The 18172-nt window shown below is 49.9% G+C and overlaps 10 protein-coding genes across 10 annotated transcripts; 5 read left to right on the top strand and 5 right to left on the bottom strand.

The window, feature by feature from the left end:
• Positions 1 to 1061: 1061 nt before the first annotated feature.
• Positions 1062 to 1442, bottom strand: ANOM_008975 (ankyrin repeat domain-containing protein; the record flags this gene model as incomplete). Its single annotated transcript, XM_015554231.1, has 1 exon — positions 1062 to 1442. One exon carries the CDS (start codon positions 1440 to 1442, stop codon positions 1062 to 1064), a length of 381 nt encoding a protein of 126 aa, XP_015402638.1.
• Positions 1443 to 2990: 1548 nt separating this feature from the next.
• Positions 2991 to 4197, bottom strand: ANOM_008974 (uncharacterized protein; the record flags this gene model as incomplete). Its single annotated transcript, XM_015554230.1, has 6 exons — positions 2991 to 3185; positions 3249 to 3362; positions 3415 to 3509; positions 3560 to 3699; positions 3767 to 3993; positions 4060 to 4197. 6 exons carry the CDS (start codon positions 4195 to 4197, stop codon positions 2991 to 2993), a joined length of 909 nt encoding a protein of 302 aa, XP_015402639.1.
• Positions 4198 to 5243: 1046 nt separating this feature from the next.
• ANOM_008973 (GMC family oxidoreductase) lies at positions 5244 to 7099 on the top strand (the record flags this gene model as incomplete). The annotated part of the gene is made up of 3 exons (XM_015554229.1): positions 5244 to 5277; positions 5332 to 6045; positions 6153 to 7099. The coding sequence occupies 3 exons, from the start codon at positions 5244 to 5246 to the stop codon at positions 7097 to 7099; spliced, it is 1695 nt and encodes a 564-aa protein (XP_015402640.1).
• A 571-nt stretch (positions 7100 to 7670) lies between these two features.
• ANOM_008972 (uncharacterized protein) lies at positions 7671 to 8225 on the top strand (the record flags this gene model as incomplete). Its single annotated transcript, XM_015554228.1, has 1 exon — positions 7671 to 8225. One exon carries the CDS (start codon positions 7671 to 7673, stop codon positions 8223 to 8225), a length of 555 nt encoding a protein of 184 aa, XP_015402641.1.
• Positions 8226 to 8454: 229 nt separating this feature from the next.
• On the bottom strand, positions 8455 to 9717 carry ANOM_008971 (uncharacterized protein; the record flags this gene model as incomplete). The annotated part of the gene is made up of 6 exons (XM_015554227.1): positions 8455 to 8671; positions 8719 to 8873; positions 8921 to 9082; positions 9135 to 9257; positions 9309 to 9512; positions 9571 to 9717. 6 exons carry the CDS (start codon positions 9715 to 9717, stop codon positions 8455 to 8457), a joined length of 1008 nt encoding a protein of 335 aa, XP_015402642.1.
• A 225-nt stretch (positions 9718 to 9942) lies between these two features.
• Positions 9943 to 12765, top strand: vp16 (tethering complex subunit VPS16; the record flags this gene model as incomplete). Its single annotated transcript, XM_015554226.1, has 7 exons — positions 9943 to 10087; positions 10139 to 10245; positions 10295 to 10423; positions 10474 to 10967; positions 11017 to 11111; positions 11162 to 12432; positions 12493 to 12765. The coding sequence occupies 7 exons, from the start codon at positions 9943 to 9945 to the stop codon at positions 12595 to 12597; spliced, it is 2346 nt and encodes a 781-aa protein (XP_015402643.1). The 3' UTR covers positions 12598 to 12765.
• A 22-nt stretch (positions 12766 to 12787) lies between these two features.
• On the bottom strand, positions 12788 to 13417 carry ANOM_008969 (Alb1 domain-containing protein; the record flags this gene model as incomplete). The annotated part of the gene is made up of 3 exons (XM_015554225.1): positions 12788 to 12994; positions 13053 to 13345; positions 13402 to 13417. 3 exons carry the CDS (start codon positions 13415 to 13417, stop codon positions 12788 to 12790), a joined length of 516 nt encoding a protein of 171 aa, XP_015402648.1.
• Positions 13418 to 13683: 266 nt separating this feature from the next.
• Positions 13684 to 15651, top strand: ANOM_008968 (ubiquitin-specific protease UBP1; the record flags this gene model as incomplete). Its single annotated transcript, XM_015554224.1, has 1 exon — positions 13684 to 15651. The coding sequence occupies one exon, from the start codon at positions 13684 to 13686 to the stop codon at positions 15649 to 15651; it is 1968 nt and encodes a 655-aa protein (XP_015402647.1).
• A 459-nt stretch (positions 15652 to 16110) lies between these two features.
• Positions 16111 to 16818, bottom strand: ANOM_008967 (EF-hand superfamily Ca2+-modulated protein; the record flags this gene model as incomplete). The annotated part of the gene is made up of 3 exons (XM_015554223.1): positions 16111 to 16477; positions 16549 to 16742; positions 16816 to 16818. The coding sequence occupies 3 exons, from the start codon at positions 16816 to 16818 to the stop codon at positions 16111 to 16113; spliced, it is 564 nt and encodes a 187-aa protein (XP_015402646.1).
• A 483-nt stretch (positions 16819 to 17301) lies between these two features.
• On the top strand, positions 17302 to 18170 carry ANOM_008966 (thioredoxin; the record flags this gene model as incomplete). The annotated part of the gene is made up of 4 exons (XM_015554222.1): positions 17302 to 17337; positions 17388 to 17402; positions 17459 to 17632; positions 17733 to 18170. Coding segments are annotated over 4 exons (663 nt in total), but the record flags the coding sequence as incomplete, so codon positions are not given.
• Positions 18171 to 18172: the final 2 nt, after the last annotated feature.

Raw genomic sequence — 18172 nt, 5'->3', positions numbered from 1 at the left:
TTGGGATGGGAATCGCCCAACTGGTATGTGCGTCAGGGCTATTGGGACAAGGCATTCGAGTCACTACGTCGTCTCCGCACTTGGGATATTCTCGCAGCACGCGACCTGCACCTCATTGACAGCTGGGTTCAGGAGAAAGAGACACTTTTCGAGCACAGTACTTTCTCGAAATGGTCATGACGACTAAAGGTTCAACGATATATACGTCGAGCAACAGTGACATTGGTCTCGGTTATGGTGGCGGGCAGCCTGGCCGGAACAGGGCTCACGGCGACTGCCCAGTCGATGTGATGAACAATTATGCAAAAGACGTTTCGTATATTATATACCTTGTCGCACCTGTGAATCTTACTGTGGGAGCACCATTTTCAAGCATTTGACGACGTCTGGCCTTTGTGCTCCTTTGCGTTTCCACTATAATATCCACTGTTTGACTGGGACTTGTTCCGTCCCATATGGTGCAGAGATATTTCCGCCTTCCCATCGAGGTAAAGTTTGTAAGGATTGAGTTCTTCCATGCCTGGTGCTGACAATGCAATTTGCATCTACCAGGTTTTCTCAGATCTCGGTAACAGTCACCGTTCCAAACATCGGCAGCTGGTACACTCTGATGCATAGTCGGACGTGAGCGTGTGCTTCATGCTTTTGGGGCAATCTCAACCTCAACTAATCCGCATAGTGTCTTCAATTTACTCTCCTTGCTAGCCGTCTATCTATTTATGAGGAAATCAAAACAATACACTCTAAAAGAGATGCAGTCGGCATTCAAGATGTCCACTGGAGACTTCATCGTATATCGACTCAGTACCAACTTTCTCAATCCACTCCAACGTTATGTTCTACGCAGAGGGGTGCGAGTGCAGCCGCTCGACGCTCAGGGTATTTCCTCCCATGGTGTCCCTTATACAGATGAAGGGGCCATTTCACTTGCGTCCTGACTAAGTTTTGATCAGTCATACTATGTGTATCACTAGCATTTTGGGTCGTCTTAGAATATCTCAAATGTATATAACCAGGTAAGACTATAAAGACTCGTCAGATCAACCTACAACTACTATCGGCTAGTCCATTTTCCGAAAATCCAACTCAATTTCGGTGTTGGCAGGACTTTCTGCAACAGTTCCCTTTTTAACATCTTTCTCCAGTTCCTGGTAGCGATTGGCGTAATTTGTTGCTTGCTCGACCAGAAAACTGGCCACCTCTCGTCCTCTACCCTGAGCCGCGTTGTGCAATGGTGTTTTTGAACTATGATCCTCTTTGTGCAGATCCGCACCTGCCTCGACTACCAGCTGTATAAAACCCAGGCTGGCTCTGCTAGACCGAACGGCATAATGGAATGCCGTCTGTCCCTCTTCATCTCCGGCATTCGGATCGCATCTTTTCAGTAGGAGTCGAGCTTTATCCTCCTGACCAAGGTAGATGGCATACTGCAGCGCGGTCATTCCAGATCAACCGATCATACCTGCCGAGGCGCCATCGTTTAGTAATAGATTGATAATTACAACGTTGCACCCTTCTGTGACTGCGATGTGCCTTTGTTATCAAACGCACGCTTATTGCCTTGGCGAAGGAGCGGCTGCCGTGCTTTGTTGGGGAACGGTGCACCCAACTAACCACTGACTGACTATACTAGATACTCCTGCAGATTGAACACATCTCAATCTAGTGTTGCCGTTAAGCAGGCTAGTAAAAAAGCGTTGTGCCGAGCCGTCGCGAAGGATGACCGCCCCCAGCGCAAAATGATATTTATGGCCCCCACGCTCCAGCAAAGAGCCAGTCAGGCTAATTATGATCGTCAGAAAAGACCTGGTACAAGCGAGGCGTCCAAAATTTGCAGTTAACGAGTTCCTAAAAGACACGATATGTTTCCTCATCAACTCAATCAGCGTTCAATACCGGAGTACATTATTCCCCGACTTCCGCAGTTGACCCTCGTCAGGAAGTATTAGACATTTGGAGTCCATTTTCCTCGTCTGTAATGTGTTGAACGCAGACAATGCGCGCTTTATGCCCAATATTTTTGGGTTATTGAAGAACATTGATATTGTCTGGAGTATTGTTTGAATAACAGAGTCTACTCTGGAGTATGTCTGCTTTTCTCCGAAAGTCCTAAAGTTCTATACTAATTAGGAAATTTCAACCGATGAGTGCCTAGATTTCAATATTACCTAAAGAGTATTAGCGCAAACTTCATCACAAGTGAAGGCCTCAGGCTGCAATTCACTAATTGAACAACGGCCTCTCATATTCAATATAATAATAGCGATAATCACTATAATGACTATAGCTAAGCAAGCCACGGTTCTTATTCAGAGACAATAAGTATTTAAGCTCATCGACCCGACCTTAATAAGTATTAATATAGATTTATCCCCACATGCCGATGTCAAGTTCTATAGCTGGCGGTGAATCATATTAATATTAATTAATATATCACGTTAATATATCACGTTAATTAATACTTGACTTGATATTCGAACCAATTAATGGTCTTGGCCGTAGCCAAGCCTTTCTTGCATTCGTATGCTCTAGTCTAAAGCTTGTTATTTTTTTTATAACATGGATTTGTTGGACTATACTTGACTATTGCCTGGGGATCCATGGAACAATGTCCTGTGAAGTTTCTAGTCTGGGTATTACTTCAATCGAGCATACATTAACAAAGGAAATTCTTATAATATTACATGAAACACGTTTAATACCATAACTCCACCTTTAGCCAAAACCAATCCAAACCCAGTGAAATCAAAGAGCCCGCCCCCTATTCGAATCCCATGTATTAGGCGATGGAAGGGCCTCATCCGGAGTATGGCCAGTACGACGCGGCTCACTCTCGATAATCATCTCTTGGGTGACTGTGATGTCATTCGTTTTGCCCGATCCCTTGCCTGAACCCTCCACTAAGATGTGCTCGTCGCTGCCCCATGCTGTCGTGTTATTCGGAATTGAAAGCGGGTGTCGCGAGCGTTTAGATGGTTGATTTCGGCTCCCTAGTGGGAAGGACTGTGTGCGGTGACGGCCGTAGCTGGAAGGTCCACCGCTGGAACTGAAAAGGCCGCTGAGACCGACTTTCTGGGCGCGCGGCGGATAAGGGGTTGGATGATTGGGAGGTTAGCGACAACGATGGAGACGAATGTTTCGCGACAGGCCCATTTGCTACCCGAGACTGCGCCTTCAGGTCCGGACTAAGGTGGGCTTGTTAGGTCTGGAAACAATCGAAGTAGGTCTACGGAAAGGGTAGGGCGTACTGTCATAATGGTTACGGCACGGATGATAGCGGCCATGATCACGAAGGAGGCGCCACTGAACAAAGCCATTAGGGTAATCTTTCTCCTAATACCAATGTTGACTTTCCATAACAACTGACGTATTGTGAGCTTTTGGTGGCTTTTGGTGGGGTAATGGGAGACGAACTGGTAGCGGAATAGACATCAGGTACAGGTCGGTCAATACATTTGGAATGACCACAATAAGAACGTAGAGCGTTGACCTGGTGGGTTGGCAAATATCTAAGCTGTTAACATGGTAGAAGTAGACCAAAGGAACTTTAATGGCTTACTTCCTGGATCTGGGTTAATCTGCCAGTACTTATGCATCGGTTGGCATCCAAGCAAGATAGACAATGCTACAGCAAGATAGGTCACTCCGATGAGGACGTATGCGAACCGCACTCGACCTGGTAGGTTTTGGAGCCCAGTGCTGTACTTGTCAGTATTACAACCATACAGGATTTAACAAGTAATATAATAATGCAGGAAAAGCGTACGTCAACCGGGAATAGAACACGGCCACACAGGCCTTCACCAACCACAGGATGCATGCATAGAATGACCACCCGATCACCTGGATTTTCGAGCCCCATTGCCTATCATAATACTCGCGCGAGTTTGGGTCAAGTGCGGCACGTTCTTCAGGAGTCATGTAACTATTCGTGAGTCCACCGAACAAGGCCCCAACCAGGTACGCCGCTACTGTTTCGGCAGTGTACGCTAGCTATATATTAGAGTGTAAGTACTCCTCTTCTGGGCAAAACTTGCAGTCGGTTTCATTCGCACTCACCCCGGCCAAGGGCATCAAGTAATCATCCGCCTGGAAGTTGGCAGGGCCGACCGACGTCCATCTCACGTAAATTCGGATAATAATGAAGACTAGACCCAGAGAGAGGAGGGTGAACGCCTCCGCGTCTGCTGCAGCCATGATGTCAACCTAAGAAGCCGAAGAGCGCACAGTGTAGGGAAGAAGAGCAAATGGGTCACTCCAGAGATCCGGAATCGCCAAGTATAAGAACCACATGCGCTAGGTCCCGCTTCCAAGGGACAGGGAAAGGGTGCCATTTTGGGAACGGGGGCAACGTGCTTTGATGCTAGGACAAGAAAAGGAAAAATCCCAAAGCACCGTTCTGCAGGATTCTTCACACGGTTCCGGGAACATTGGATCCACCAGCGGCATGAGGAATTTGCCCTGGAAATTATGATGCCAAGATCTGTACGGAGCTAATGTGTTGCTCATCAGCGTTAAAACCGGACCGCTTCACCGGGACATACTGTCCTCCCGTCGTCCGTGAACAAGAGGACATCGTACCTATCTCCTAATAAGGCAATGATCCGAAGGGTAGAATCAACAAACACCACTCTAGCATGAACTGAAGCAGCCCGTTACAGGTAGTGTGGCCAGAAGGCTCCTCTTTGGAGGGCAGCGTGGTCTATAATTCGGTACCTTCATAGATCCACCCCCTGAGAGAGCTGTGGACACGGCTAAAACTAGTGTGCCATCCATATCCGTCCTGATGCAGCATTAGGGTCTCAACTGTCGTACGTGAATTTGGAGCTTAAACCATAAAGTGGGAACTCGCAATACCCCAAATACTATGATTAGACATTAGCGGGAGATTAGGCTCGTTCCAGGACCCGCTAACCCTGTGAGTTAGGGCTAATCGCAACCCTCCATTGGACGTTGCTCCAAACGCCGGTACTGTTGATCCCTGCAAAAGACACCACCAGTCGACAAGCGCCGAATGCTTCATGCATGCTAATAGTGAATACCCATTAATTTCCTTTGTTCCGTATGGAGTCGACGCCAGCGGAGCGGTCAGTAACGTTTCTGTCCGTGCTTTTGCCCCTCTGCCGGAGGAGATTCACACCAAGACGCACTAGTAGTCCAACCCCTTATGAAGACCTCGTATCCCCCCTCTCTGTCTCCCCCGATCGCCTTTCCGAGATCAATTCCAGAACCAAGAAGACGAAATGGATTCCGCTGCTGACTTTATTGTTATTGGAGGTGAGACCGCCCAGGCGGGGTCTCCACAGTCCGCTAATGAAACTTAAATAATAGGTGGTCCAGCCGGCAGCACGGTGGCAAGCCAGTTGGCCAACTCTCCAAAGCATCCCAAAGTGCTTCTTCTGGAAGCCGGAGGCCTCAATGCCGAACACGACCTGCGGGTGGACGGCCAGCGGTGGCTGACCTTCCAGAATAAACACATGAACTGGGGCTTCAAGACCACGCCACAATATGACTGTAACAACCGCGAGATCGACTACTCCCGCGGAAGGGGCATGGGAGGCTCCAGCGCCATCAACTTCGGTGTATACACGGTAGGCGCCCGCGATGATTACGAAGAGTGGGCACGAGTTGTTGGCGATGATGCCTTCCGCTGGGAGCAAATCCAGTCCAGGTTCAAAGCCCTCGAGACCTTCCACGGCGATCTCCCTGCTGGTATTGATGCGAAGTACGCAGCTCCTCGAGCGGAAGATCACGGAAACTCTGGTCCGCTTCACGTAGGGTTTGCCTCGGAATGGGAGAAAGATCTCCCGCCGCTTTTGGATGTCATCGAACAAGCAGGGTTCCCCTTCAATCCGGACCATAACTCGGGCAATCCCATTGGGATGTCTGTTTTGATTAACTCTGCCTACAATGGCGTTCGGTCAACAGCTGCGGATCTTTTGAAGCCACGGTCGGAGAATTTGAGTATTGTCACCGATGCTCCTGTACAGCGCCTCGTATTCGACGGCAACAAGGTTGTGGGTGTGGAATCCAATGGGAAGCAGTGTGAGTTTAACTCCAGTTTACCCGCTTTGATTTGAAAATGATATCCAAAAATGGAGACTATGAAATATAGTTTACAACCAAACAATATCTGACTAACATTTGCGAAGACCTCGCCTCAAAGGAGGTTATCATGTGCGCTGGGTCTCTGGAAGGTCCGCGTATCCTCATGCACTCGGGCATTGGCCCGGCACAGCAGCTAGAGAAGTTCAATATCCCCGTCAAACTCGATGTTCCCGTCATTGGTCAAAATCTCCGAGACCACACTTTCGTCCCGATCGTGAACACTCGCGTGGAGAATAGCACCCAGCGCCGCGAGTTCTACGGCGACGAGAAAGCCATGGCCGAGGCCCTTGAGCAATGGAAGAAAGACGGAAGTGGCCCATGGTCACGGTTCGCCTGCGAACTGGGTATCGGCTGGTTCAAGCTCGACAAGCTCACGTCCTCCGAGGAATTCCAGAAGCTGCCCGAGGAAGAGCAGAAGTATCTTCTGCAAGAGACTGTGCCGCACTATGAAATCCTGACCCATTTCCCTATCCACTGGTTCATCCCGGATTTCGCCAAGGAGGCCCTGAACTACTCCTGTCTGCTCGTGTTCATGTTCAACGCACAGGCTCGTGGTGAAGTCACTCTACAGTCCTCGGACCCCAATGTGCCCTTGCTCTTCGATCCGAAGTTCTTGTCTCACCCATTCGATCGTCGTGTTGCGATTGAGTCTCTGCGGGATGCGTTCCGCATTGCTAAGAACGATGGCTATACCAAGGATAACGTCATGGAATTGGCTGGTCCCAAGTCCGACTCTGACGAAGATCTCTTGGAGTACTGGAAACAGAACATTTCATCCAGCTGGCACATGACTGGCACTATCAAGATGGGTAAGAAGGGCGATGCCGATGCCGCAGTGGACAACGATTTCCGCCTCATAGGCATTGATGGGTTGCGCGTAGCGGATATGAGCGTGGTCCCCGTGTTGGCCAACTGTCATGTTCAGGCCGTGGCATATGTGACGGGAGCCACATGCGCGGAGAAGTTGATCAAGGAATATGATCTAGCCTAGACACCTTTTTGCATTAGCGTACATGAAATTTTAATGAAATATTCAACCTGTTGAACTTGGCCATAACACAAGTTTCGTTATTCGCTCTTGGGAGATTGACCCGGGAAGGCAAGAGACTCTTGTTGCCAGGGACCCTGGCGCTAGACCAGTCTAATTGCAGCCCCCATCGGAATCCCTCCGACAAATAACCTAACTTGTTGACAGCTCCCATACTCTCCACAAACCTACTGGGTCAGTGGGGTCACGGGACTTGATACCCGCTGATATAAGCGATGTATCTCCTTTTCGGCCCAGCTCCCGGGATACGCGAAATGAGCACCTTAACTGTTTGGGGTAAGCCGCGAGGATATCATCGATGATCTGACATGATAGACTTTCCCGCTCTCTGGAACCACAACCGATGCATTAGTTGAGAATTCATTTTTTTCTGTGTAGATCCCCCTTATTCTCCTGCCAAGAGTGCCAGGTTTTCATTCTTCATTGATCATGGAGAATCAACAATTCCTCTTCCAATTCCTCTTCCAACCAGTGTAACACTACTTAGTACTCAATACCCATCCAACAGATCGCAATGATGTATCGGCCACTCTTGTTCTGTGTCGTTTTCCTCTCAAGCATTTTTTCACTTATCCACGCCCACTCGGCAGTCCCGGGAGCTAGTCTCAACAATTGTCAGAATCTGGAAAGGCTCAATCGCACCCTCCACCACGTCTCCCCGATCCTTGAAAGACTCTCTCATATTAGTGCAGAAAATGGCAAAGCAGTAGCGCCCGCCCTAAACGGAACTATCGGCGCCACCCATAAAAGAGGTCTTAGCGATAAACTCCAACAAATCCAATCCGCAGAGGCGTTGGTCAAGCAATCCAAGGACAAAGTCTTGGGCAAGATGACGACCTGCCAAGAGCCCAACTTGGGCGCAAACAATGTATTGCAAAGTACTAGGCGGGATGACGAAGAAAAGTGTACACTTGACGAAGTATTGGAAGAACTATTGGACGAGGTAACGGATGCGCTGGAGTGTCTGTTGTCGGTTACATTTCCGTTGTTGGGAGGTGTAGTGGATTTGGTGTCCAATTTGCTAGGTGGAATTGTGAACTTGGTTGGCGAATTGCTTGACCTTGATTAACTAATTGGGGAACGGCCATAGGGACACGGTCCAGGCTACATTGGTGGGCAGCCGGACGGGACGGGTATCCATGTATATTATATATTTCCAGTTGCGGGGCGGACACGACGTTATATGCATAATTCAGCGTGTCAAGAATTATACACTGTAAAATATTCTATGGGCCAGTTGATTGCGACAGCGCATAATAATCGAAAATGAGATTTGCATTGTGGTGTGACTGAAACGCTCATAATGGAGCTTCCAGTGTCAAGACACTGTCCAGGATAGTATCAGGAGTAGCATAGGATAGAACCTGGGCTACCGTTTTTAGGTCGCTTCCATATTGCAAACTGCGGTCATCTTCCGGTTTAGCCACAATAATTCGATGGCGGAACACCTTCTTCGCAGCTAAGGCTACTATTGATGGCGTGAGATAATCAATCCCATGCAGTACAGCGAGCAACCTATCTGGGTTAGTTCAAGTCATACTTCTAAAGCCTTGCGGACACACTTTGAAATTTTCCTAAAATAGACGTTTGATCGTGCAGATATTCCTCCAGCAACTGCGCGACTGAGACGGAGAAACACAGTGATATCTTGATGATACCTGACTACATCCGCGCCCATAGTTACACAGTCACTGGCTTTCTGTAGTTTGTCCAAGGCCTGTATTTCGATAAGTATTGAACGAACTCCCAGCAAGCTAACCTCACCTTTCGGTCTATACTCAGGTGTCCCTTGTGCAGTGGTACCTCTGATTTGCGCACAACGGACGATGCTGACATCTGGCCGTCAGAAAGCCAGTCGTTGTTCTCTTCTAGGTAAATAAAGTCGTCCCTTGAGCCGTGAAAATAGGAGATAATGAGGCGGTCATTCTTGACAGGTCAGCATCATCCAATCATGGAGATATGGCAGCAGGCTACCTACTAAATGAAAGTTTAAAGCTGGTTGATCATGTTCTGTCTTGCGCATAACAAGCGGTATGAAGAGAAATTCCTCGGGGGCCTCAAGGAAGCCATTATACGTATTGAGTTTCTTAGAGCTCATCAGCTGTTATGGGCATTAGCAAGAGAAAACCTTCCATCAAGATCCTATAATCACCTCAAGAGCTTGGAGCTGTATTTTGTCAGCAGCGCGGTCGAAGTTCTTGGCTACGACGACGTTTGCCGTCCTGTTCTCCGCATTGTTCGGACCAGTCGAGTTTCGAGCATTAGCAAGAATGAGTTCTGAGCAGAATTCATCCAGTGTTGTAGTCTCCGAGCAGTCAACGGTAGTACAAGTAAGGCCAAAGGTGTGTACACATATCTGGCGGAACATTAGTGTGTGAACTATGAAGCACATTATATACTAGGAAGCAAGTTACCAGGGCGAGCTCTGTGGCAACGTCATTAATGTTGTCTGCCGTAGCATCGATACGGCAATGCTCGCGAGCTGCAAGGCAGAGATAGAGCGCTACTTCAAGGTCTGATAGCTCTAGTACCAGACTGGATATTTCTGCTAGGTCGTCCATAATCCTTTCTCGGTTGCTTCATGATGTTCAGTATCAGTAAATGTTAAGCGTTGATAAGTGGCCGACGAACAGCCAAGACGCTACGCCTAACTTGGTTTAGCGCCGGTCCGACCCCATGTGAGCTGGGAGCTTCCCGATGAACGACCGCCAACAAGCTCAATCGCAGCTTTGATCTCATTCTTCGGTTGGCGTGGTCTCTGTTCATGGGAATATCTGCCAGTATCAATGGCGCCATCAAATCCACTGGCAAACTGGGAGAGGCTGGGCGATAGTTTCTACAGGAAAGTCCCGATATACGACGCTATCTTCGATGAAGATGTCGAACTAGAGAACTACATCGTTGCAGGCGCTCCATACGGAGGGGCTCTAGGTATGAGTATCTATAGTTATACATATTTGGGTCGACGCTTACAAATCACAGCGTTGCATCGCGATGATACCAAGCCGTACAGGTTCCGTGATGCTCAGACCGCCAGGTCGAGCATTGGTATCTACTCGTCCTCAGGAAAGCTGATTAATCGACTTAATGTTAGTTAATGATTCAACTCAATAGTACTTCTAACTCTAACGGTTCCAGTGGGAGCATGGTACTATTCGAGGGCTCGGCTGGTCCGACAAAGAAGAGTTGTTAGTGATCACGGAAGATGGCACCGTGCGACGCTATTTCGGACTATATGGAGATTTCACTTCATTCTCTCTTGGAAACGTAGGCTTTTGATACCTATATCTACTATATTTCGGTGCTAATATGCGTAGGGAGCGGAAGAATATGGAGTCAGAGCCTGTCGCTTTTGGACTTCCGGCTTCGTTGCTCTCCTCTCAAATAACCAGCTGGTCGCGGTGTCTAACTATGACGAGCCTCGACCGAAGCTCCTAGCCCATTGTCCTGAAGGAGAAGTTTCATCGTGGTCACTAATTCCACCTGCTTTTACATTGTCGCGCTCGGTCGAGGTACTTCTAGCAGTTGACAAAACTGTATACCTTGTTGATCCCACGGAAGCAGAGGACAAAGTGCTTCAAAACGGTCCTTTCAAGCATGCCAGCGTGTCGCCAACCGGAAGATTTGTGGCTCTCATTACGGCGGAAGGCAAGGTATGGGTAGTCAGTAGTGACTTCCAGAGCAAGTACAGCGAATATGACCCCGAATCTCGCGTAACTCCCCGGACGGTTGACTGGTGTGGCGATGATGCTGTTGTCATTGCGTGGGAAGATGAAGTGCACTTGATTGGCCCCAACGGCGTTGCCGCTCGGTGAGTTCTCCATCGTATCCGGAAGCTTGCGATCTCCTAACCAAGTTAGCTACTACTATGACGGCACTGTCCACGTCGTCCCCGAGTTTGATGGCGTGCGATTGATCACGCATGACACATGCGAATTTCTGCATAAAGTTACTGGTATGTTTGCTTGCAAGATCTGTTTTCTCGCCAATTAACGACCAGTCTAGAGGTAACGGAGGCGATCTTCCGCCTCGGGTCTACCTCCCCTGCCTCAGTCCTGCTGGACTCAGTCGACTTGCTGGAAAAGAAATCTCCCAAGGCCGACGAGAACATTCAGCGAATCCGTTCAAGTTTGCCAGAGGCCGTTGACACTTGCGTTAGGGCCGCGGGTCATGAGTTCGACGCATATTGGCAGAAGAGATTGTTGAAAGCTGCGTCATTCGGAAAGTCTGTTCTGGATTTATACAACAGTGACGATTTCGTAGAAATGACCGAGAAACTACGAGTCCTTAAAGCAGTCAGGGACTACCAGATTGGGCTCCCAATCTCATATGATCAATACATGCGGCTGACTCCGGAGAAACTTATTGAACGTTTGGTGAATAGACATGAATATCTACTTGCCATCAAGATCTCGGAATACCTGCAGATACCCGCCGACAGGATTTACGTTCATTGGGCTAGCCAGAAAGTCAAGGTTTCAACCGTTGACGATGAAGCTGTCTGTAAGCTTATCGTGCAAAGATTGGATGGCAAGCCGGGGATATCGTTCGAACTGATCGCACAAGCCGCTTACGATGAAGGGCGTGCGCAACTGGCGACCCAGCTGCTGAACCACGAGCCGCGGGCCGGCAAGCAGGTTCCATTACTTCTGAATATGGAGGAGGATGAAATCGCTCTTGATAAAGCCATCGAAAGCGGGGACAATGACCTAGTAAGCTATGTGCTTCTACGTCTCAAAAGCAAACTCCCCCTGGCCAGCTTCTTCAGAATGATTAACAGCCGACCTATGGCTTCTGCCCTTGTGGAAACGACCGCTCGAGGTGACGATACCGAACTACTAAAAGATCTCTACTACCAAGACGATCGTCCGATCGATGGCTCTAATGTGCTCCTCTCAGAAGCATTGGCTCAGACAGAATTGCCGCACAAAACGGAGAAGCTGCAGCTTGCCTCTCGGTTATTAGTTGACTCTAAAGACGCGACAGTAGTCTTGCAGCAAAAACTTCTTTCCGAAGCATCACAGTTGTTGAAGGTTCAGGAAGCCTTGGACAAGGACATTGCAGATCGGTCGGAGTTTGTGGGTCTAAGCTTAAACGAGACTATTTACAGACTGATCCGATCGGGCTACGGCAAGAGAGCACAGAAGCTTCAGAGTGAATTTAAGCTGCCAGACAAGACATATTGGTGGCTTAGACTAAGGGCTCTAGTTGCCAAACGAGACTGGGGTGAGTTGGAAGAGATCGGCAGAAACAAAAAATCGCCGATCGGATGGGAGGTGAGCCAATTCTTAACTGGCTTCAGTTGTATGCATGCACGTGCTGACACAAATGGACAGCCTTTCTATAACGAGATACTAGGTGCTGGAAACACGAACTCGCTTCGTTTTTCGTACCCAAATGCACCAATTTACCAGTCGAAGACAAGGTGGAAATGTGGGTGAAATGTGGAATGATCGTGAAAGCCGGGGAGGAAGCCTTCAGGGCCAAAGACTTCAATACCCTGGAGCTCCTCCGGACAAGAGCTTCGGGGCAAGCTGTCGCTGACATTGATCGAATGATCAACCAGCTTAGGCCAAGGAAATAGTTGACGTGACGAGCCTGGTATCTCCTTTGCACTGTCGCTGTGACATCTCAGCTGATATCATCGTCCACGTCAATGTCTGCGTGTTGGTCGACCGCCGGGTTTTGAGCCACGTATGTGGGTTGCGGCTGCGGCTTTGTTTTCTTAGGGGCCGCGGAAACATCAGCCATAGCGTCATCGTCATCATTATCCGCCTCGTCGTTGAGGTTCTGAAACATGGTCGCCCCCGACTTGCGATTCAGGTCTTCCCACTCAGCCTGGCAGCCCGCATTGTCAGTCAAGGTAATGCCCTTGGGTAAATCATTTTGCTCGTACCCTACGTGCTTTCACAGTCTTCCCCCGCTTGAGACTCTTCTCCACTTTCGTCTCTAGTTGATCCATGATATTCTCTGCTCTTTCGATACCCTTCTGCTGCCTAGCACGCTGCGCCTTTGACAGGGCTTTCGTTTTCGATTTCCTCTTGGCCACACCGGCATTTGCGCGATCGGAAAGGATGGATTCACGCTGTATCACGGTATCTTCGGCACGGGGAAGGGTGGTTAAAGACTTGTCGACGTTGAGACTCGGCGATGCTGCCCGGCGGGCCGCACGAGAGTGCTTTGACTGGACTATAGACAGCCATTAATTTAGTAGCCTCATTCCCTCCTGCATAATCTCCACGTACCTCTTGCTTTAGCCATTGTGATGAGGACCGGAAAGTTTGTGTTTTTATCACAGCCGTAGAATATTTTCAGTGGAGACGATAAGTCGCTTATCGATAACAAGTCCGGGCAACCACAGGAACCAGAAGTGAAACCGGTAGCGCTTATTAAACTCCGACGGGCAAACAGTTCAAATATCACCAATCTATACATAAGATATACAGACTCATATTCTTTCTTTTACCCGTCCATGAGTATTCGAAAGTTGTCTCTATGCCGTGACCTCCCGGATTTCCCACTCAACCATGCACTCTCATAGAGGGGCGAACAGTGTCCTCACTCAAAGTCCCTTCAACCACGCAAAGAATAGCCACTATGACACGGTATTTCAGTATCTACATGATCACCCAAGCATAGCCTCCACCCTAGCGATCGCGATACTCGTCTTTGTCGCCTTGACTCAGTCTGGATCGATTCCGGCCACGGCAGCTCGAGCATTGTGGGACGTCATCGTCTACATGACGCCGTCCAGAGTAGTCGCCGCCCTAGACACAAAAGCAACTTCAACCCCGATCGACGAAAGTGCCGGTCCGATGACTTTCGAAGCTAAGAGCGAAGCGATGAAGCGGATCCTTAGACTCGATAACTCATCACTTTCCTCCCTTATCCCTCGAGCTCCAACACTGCCAGGCTTCGGTACTACACTTCTCGGCAACAAGGACAGTCTACCTCCAGGTCTGGGCAACTGGGACAACTCGTGCTACCAGAACAGTATTATACAAGGATTCGCTTCGCTGGAGTCGCTAGCGACATTTTTGGGACGGAACATCGATTTATTCGGGGCGAAGGGAACGTTCTCGACACATCAGGCGCTCAAGGGAATCATAGAACGGCTGAATAGCCCCGACAGCTACGGGCAGCGGTTATGGACTCCGGCAGATTTGAAATCGATGAGCAGTTGGCAGCAACAAGACGCACAAGAATATTTTTCGAAGGTTGTCGACCAGATAGACTTCGAGATACAGCAGGCTACACGGAAGCAGACCCGGAACCTCGGATTGAAGGTGGCAAGCCCGCAGGAAAATGTTATTGGGGCTGGGTCTACGCAGGAAACAAATTTGGACACCTCTGTCGGGGCTCGGATCGCCGAAATACGTTCCTTCGGAAACCCATTGGAAGGTCTGCTGGCACAGCGAGTGGGCTGCATGCAATGCGGTTGGACCGAGGGTCTATCCCTTATTCCATTCAATTGCCTAACGGTACCACTTGGGGCGGGCTACGAACACGATGTTCGTGATTGTCTCCAGGATTATATGGATCTAGAACCTATTGAAGGGGTGGAATGTGCGAAGTGTACTTTGTTGCACGCTCAAAAACAACTCCAGAATTTACTTGAACAGATCGAGGAGGATAAGTCGCTTTCGAACACACCCGATTCACCGAGTGTATCTGCAGCGCTGAAGAATTCGGCGCAGGAACGATTGAAGGCTGTCGAGGAGGCCCTCGAGGAAGAGGATTTTACGGAGAAGACGCTCTCTAAGAAATGCAATATCCCTTCGAGGAACCGTGTTTCCTCCACGAAGTCCAGGCAAGCTGTGATTGCAAGGCCGCCGAAATGCCTTGTCGTTCACATCAATCGAAGTTTGTTTGATGAAATGACGGGAATGCTTCGAAAGAATTACGCCGCTCTGAAGTTCCCAAAGATCCTTGATATGGGCGAGTGGTGCCTGGGAGCGGCTGCCGGTAGCGAGACGTGGGAGATGGATCCGAGAGAGTCGATGCTCGCACAAGCCGCCAAGATCGCAGACGCCCATGGACAACTATATGAATTACGAGCGGTAATCACGCACTACGGCCGTCATGAGAACGGTCACTACATATGCTATAGAAAGTACTCTTCAGATACATTCCCCGCCGACGTTCCGGAGTCAGTCATTGAGCAGGACGGTGAAAAGCAGACGACCGAGCGCTGGTTCCGGTTGAGTGACGAGGATGTGCAGATGGTCAGCGAATCCAACGTTATGGCGCAGGGAGGAGCTTTCATGCTGTTTTATGAAGCCGTGGATCCATCTTCTCTCCCCGCTGGAACTGGCGAGCCGGATTTTGCAGAGGCGGAGAATTCAGTATCTACCTCGAGTGCTGCCACGGAGGACATGTCGACAACATCTGCGAGTACTGACGACTCCCAAACATCTCAAACCACAAGCGTATCCACGCCTGAGAAGGCAGAGCTTCCAGTCGAGAATGCACGGCCTGTTTCGGACGTCGATTGAGTATATCCCTTACATATTGTTATATTTAGCATGGTCCGCTCGATTGACGGGCTCTAGCAACTGTGTACATCACTATTATGATACCCCAAGTCCCGCTAAGGCGTTGCATTGTTTTGTGATTTGTATTTCTATGTGGATATGATCTGGACGGGTATAGACCGGGCGCACTCTGCATCAGCAAGACAGTCATTTTTTTAGGTCAACAAGAATGTTATCTCGTTCGTACATTGCTAGTTAGCATCAGTAGCCCGCATCCATCCAGGCTTCTGACATCCCGAAATATGCCCACCACAGCCCCTTCCCGAGGTACCCAAAGACCTCCATTCTGAAGTAGATACCTCAAAACCAATATTATATTCCTCCATGATGTATGTACACGATCCATGAGAAGCATACCAGCAAAACAAGCCTAAAGACACCAACCCAAAGCCAACGCCACCCCAATCCCAAATCTAATAACTAGAAAACGCCAGCCCGAGTCATAACCTCATGAAACTGTTCCAAGCTCACCCCAGCGTCAATACCCGCGCCCCCATTCGCCTCCAAAATCATATCCCGTAGCAAGTCATCCCCCAGCCCATCCTCCTTCAACTCACGCGCAATCCGTCTCAAATGCCCCAACGTAATCGGCCCATCCGTATTCCTTGTAAACAGCTGATAAGCGGCATCCACCTCGGCAACCATGGCATCGTCATCGCGCGACCGTAACTTCGCCGCCGCAACCGACACAAACGGCTCATAGAGCACATACCCAGTCGTCGTGGGGTCCACCGCAGCCAGAATATCGTGAAGCTCTCGCGAGTCCGCCGGCGCGAGTCCCAGCGCTCTTGATTATCCCTCAGTCAATACAATCCAACACACCGGCACAGGAGTGGAAGCCGCGGGGGGGGGACATACACAAGTGCCTTCCGGACGTCTTCCCGGGCGATTACCCCCTCTTTCTCATTGGGGAAGTCTGCGGCGCTGGTCGCGAACAGCTGGAAGACTTCTTTGATCTCGTTTTCTTCGGTCGCGCTGATGTCGTTCGCTTTGGCGAGCTTCGATTGTCGCGCTTTCCTGGGCGCGGAGGGTGCGCTGCGCTTTTTGGGAGGCTGGATGCGGTGCGATTCTGGTTAGTGGATGTGTGCGCAAATGAGGGTTGTTGTGCGATTGACAGGGACTCACCATCTCCCCTTGTTGGCGTTGGGTGTGTCAGTGGGGAGTTGTGGTTGTTGGTGGCGGAATGGTTTAATGCGCAGGTGAAGGCGGAGACGGCGTTGGTTATCTATACCGAGGATGCGCTGAGCTTATTTTCTATGAATTACATGAGGTATACTGGCTTCTCTACATAGTGGTTATGGGAATGCATGCTACAGCAACTTGGATACTAATGGAGACAATAAAATTAGATTCTCTCTATAGCAATAGTAAAGACAATGCAGTCATGGTCCTGCATCGAAGATCACCGAACAATCGACGCATTCCCGTGACTGCCTGGGCCTGCTGACGTAACCCCAAATAATGCCTACATTTCCCAATCGAGCCAACGGCCTGACTTTATATACCCTACTTTGTCCCCAGACATCTTTCTGACTTTCTCCATCGTCGACTGTACTACACGCCATAGACAGACCCCAGTCAGTAGAAGAACGTCTTTACAGCACCCATACCATGGACGTAGAGCTGTACGTCTACGACCTCTCCAAGGTACTCCCATCCAGTATAAAACCACAAGCTCATTGGCTAACATGCAACAGGGTCTCGCCCGCCAGGTACGTCGAACCCGTGCCATCACTGAGGCCAAGGACAAACATCTAACATAGTCCAGTGGTCCCTCCCTCTAACGGGAACGCACATCGATGCCATCTACCACACCGCCATCGTGCTCAACGGCGTGGAATACTACTTCGGCCATGGCATCCAAACCGCCTCTCCGGGGAGCACACACCACGGCCAGCCCATGGAAAAGGTCCATCTGGGGCAGACAGAGCTGCCACCGGACGTGATATCCGAGTACATCGACTCACTAGGCGACATCTACACCCCAGAGGCAAGTCCCTCAGCCCATCTTAAATACCAACCACAAACTAACAACCACCCAGTCCTACGACCTCTTCCTCCACAACTGCAACAACTTCACCCAAGACCTGGCCGTGTTCCTCCTGGGCCAGAGCATCCCCGACCACATCCGCAACCTGCCCCAGACGTTCCTCAGCACGCCGCTCGGCCAGATGCTGAAGCCCCAAATCGAAGCCGCCCTGCGCCCCGTCACCCAGGCGCCCACCAGCACACCAACCCCAACCCAAACCCCAAGTAGAGTCCACCAGGTCACCAGCCTCGCGCAACTCGACCACGAGCTCGACCTAGCCCGCCACACCGCCGCCCTCGTCTTCTTCACCTCAGCGACCTGTCCGCCCTGCAAAGCCCTCTACCCACTCTACGACACGCTCGCCGAAGAAGCCGGCCCCAAGGCCCGGCTCATCAAAGTGGACATCAGCGGCGCCTACGACGTAGCCATGAAACACGGCATCACAGCCACCCC

The sequence above is a fragment of the Aspergillus nomiae genome (genome assembly GCF_001204775.2).
Source record: "Aspergillus nomiae NRRL 13137 chromosome Unknown contig00416, whole genome shotgun sequence".
NCBI classification, from domain to species: Eukaryota; Fungi; Ascomycota; class Eurotiomycetes; order Eurotiales; family Aspergillaceae; genus Aspergillus; species Aspergillus nomiae.
The sequence above is the reverse complement of the archived record's forward strand: the minus strand, read 5'-3'. Positions and strand labels throughout refer to the sequence as shown.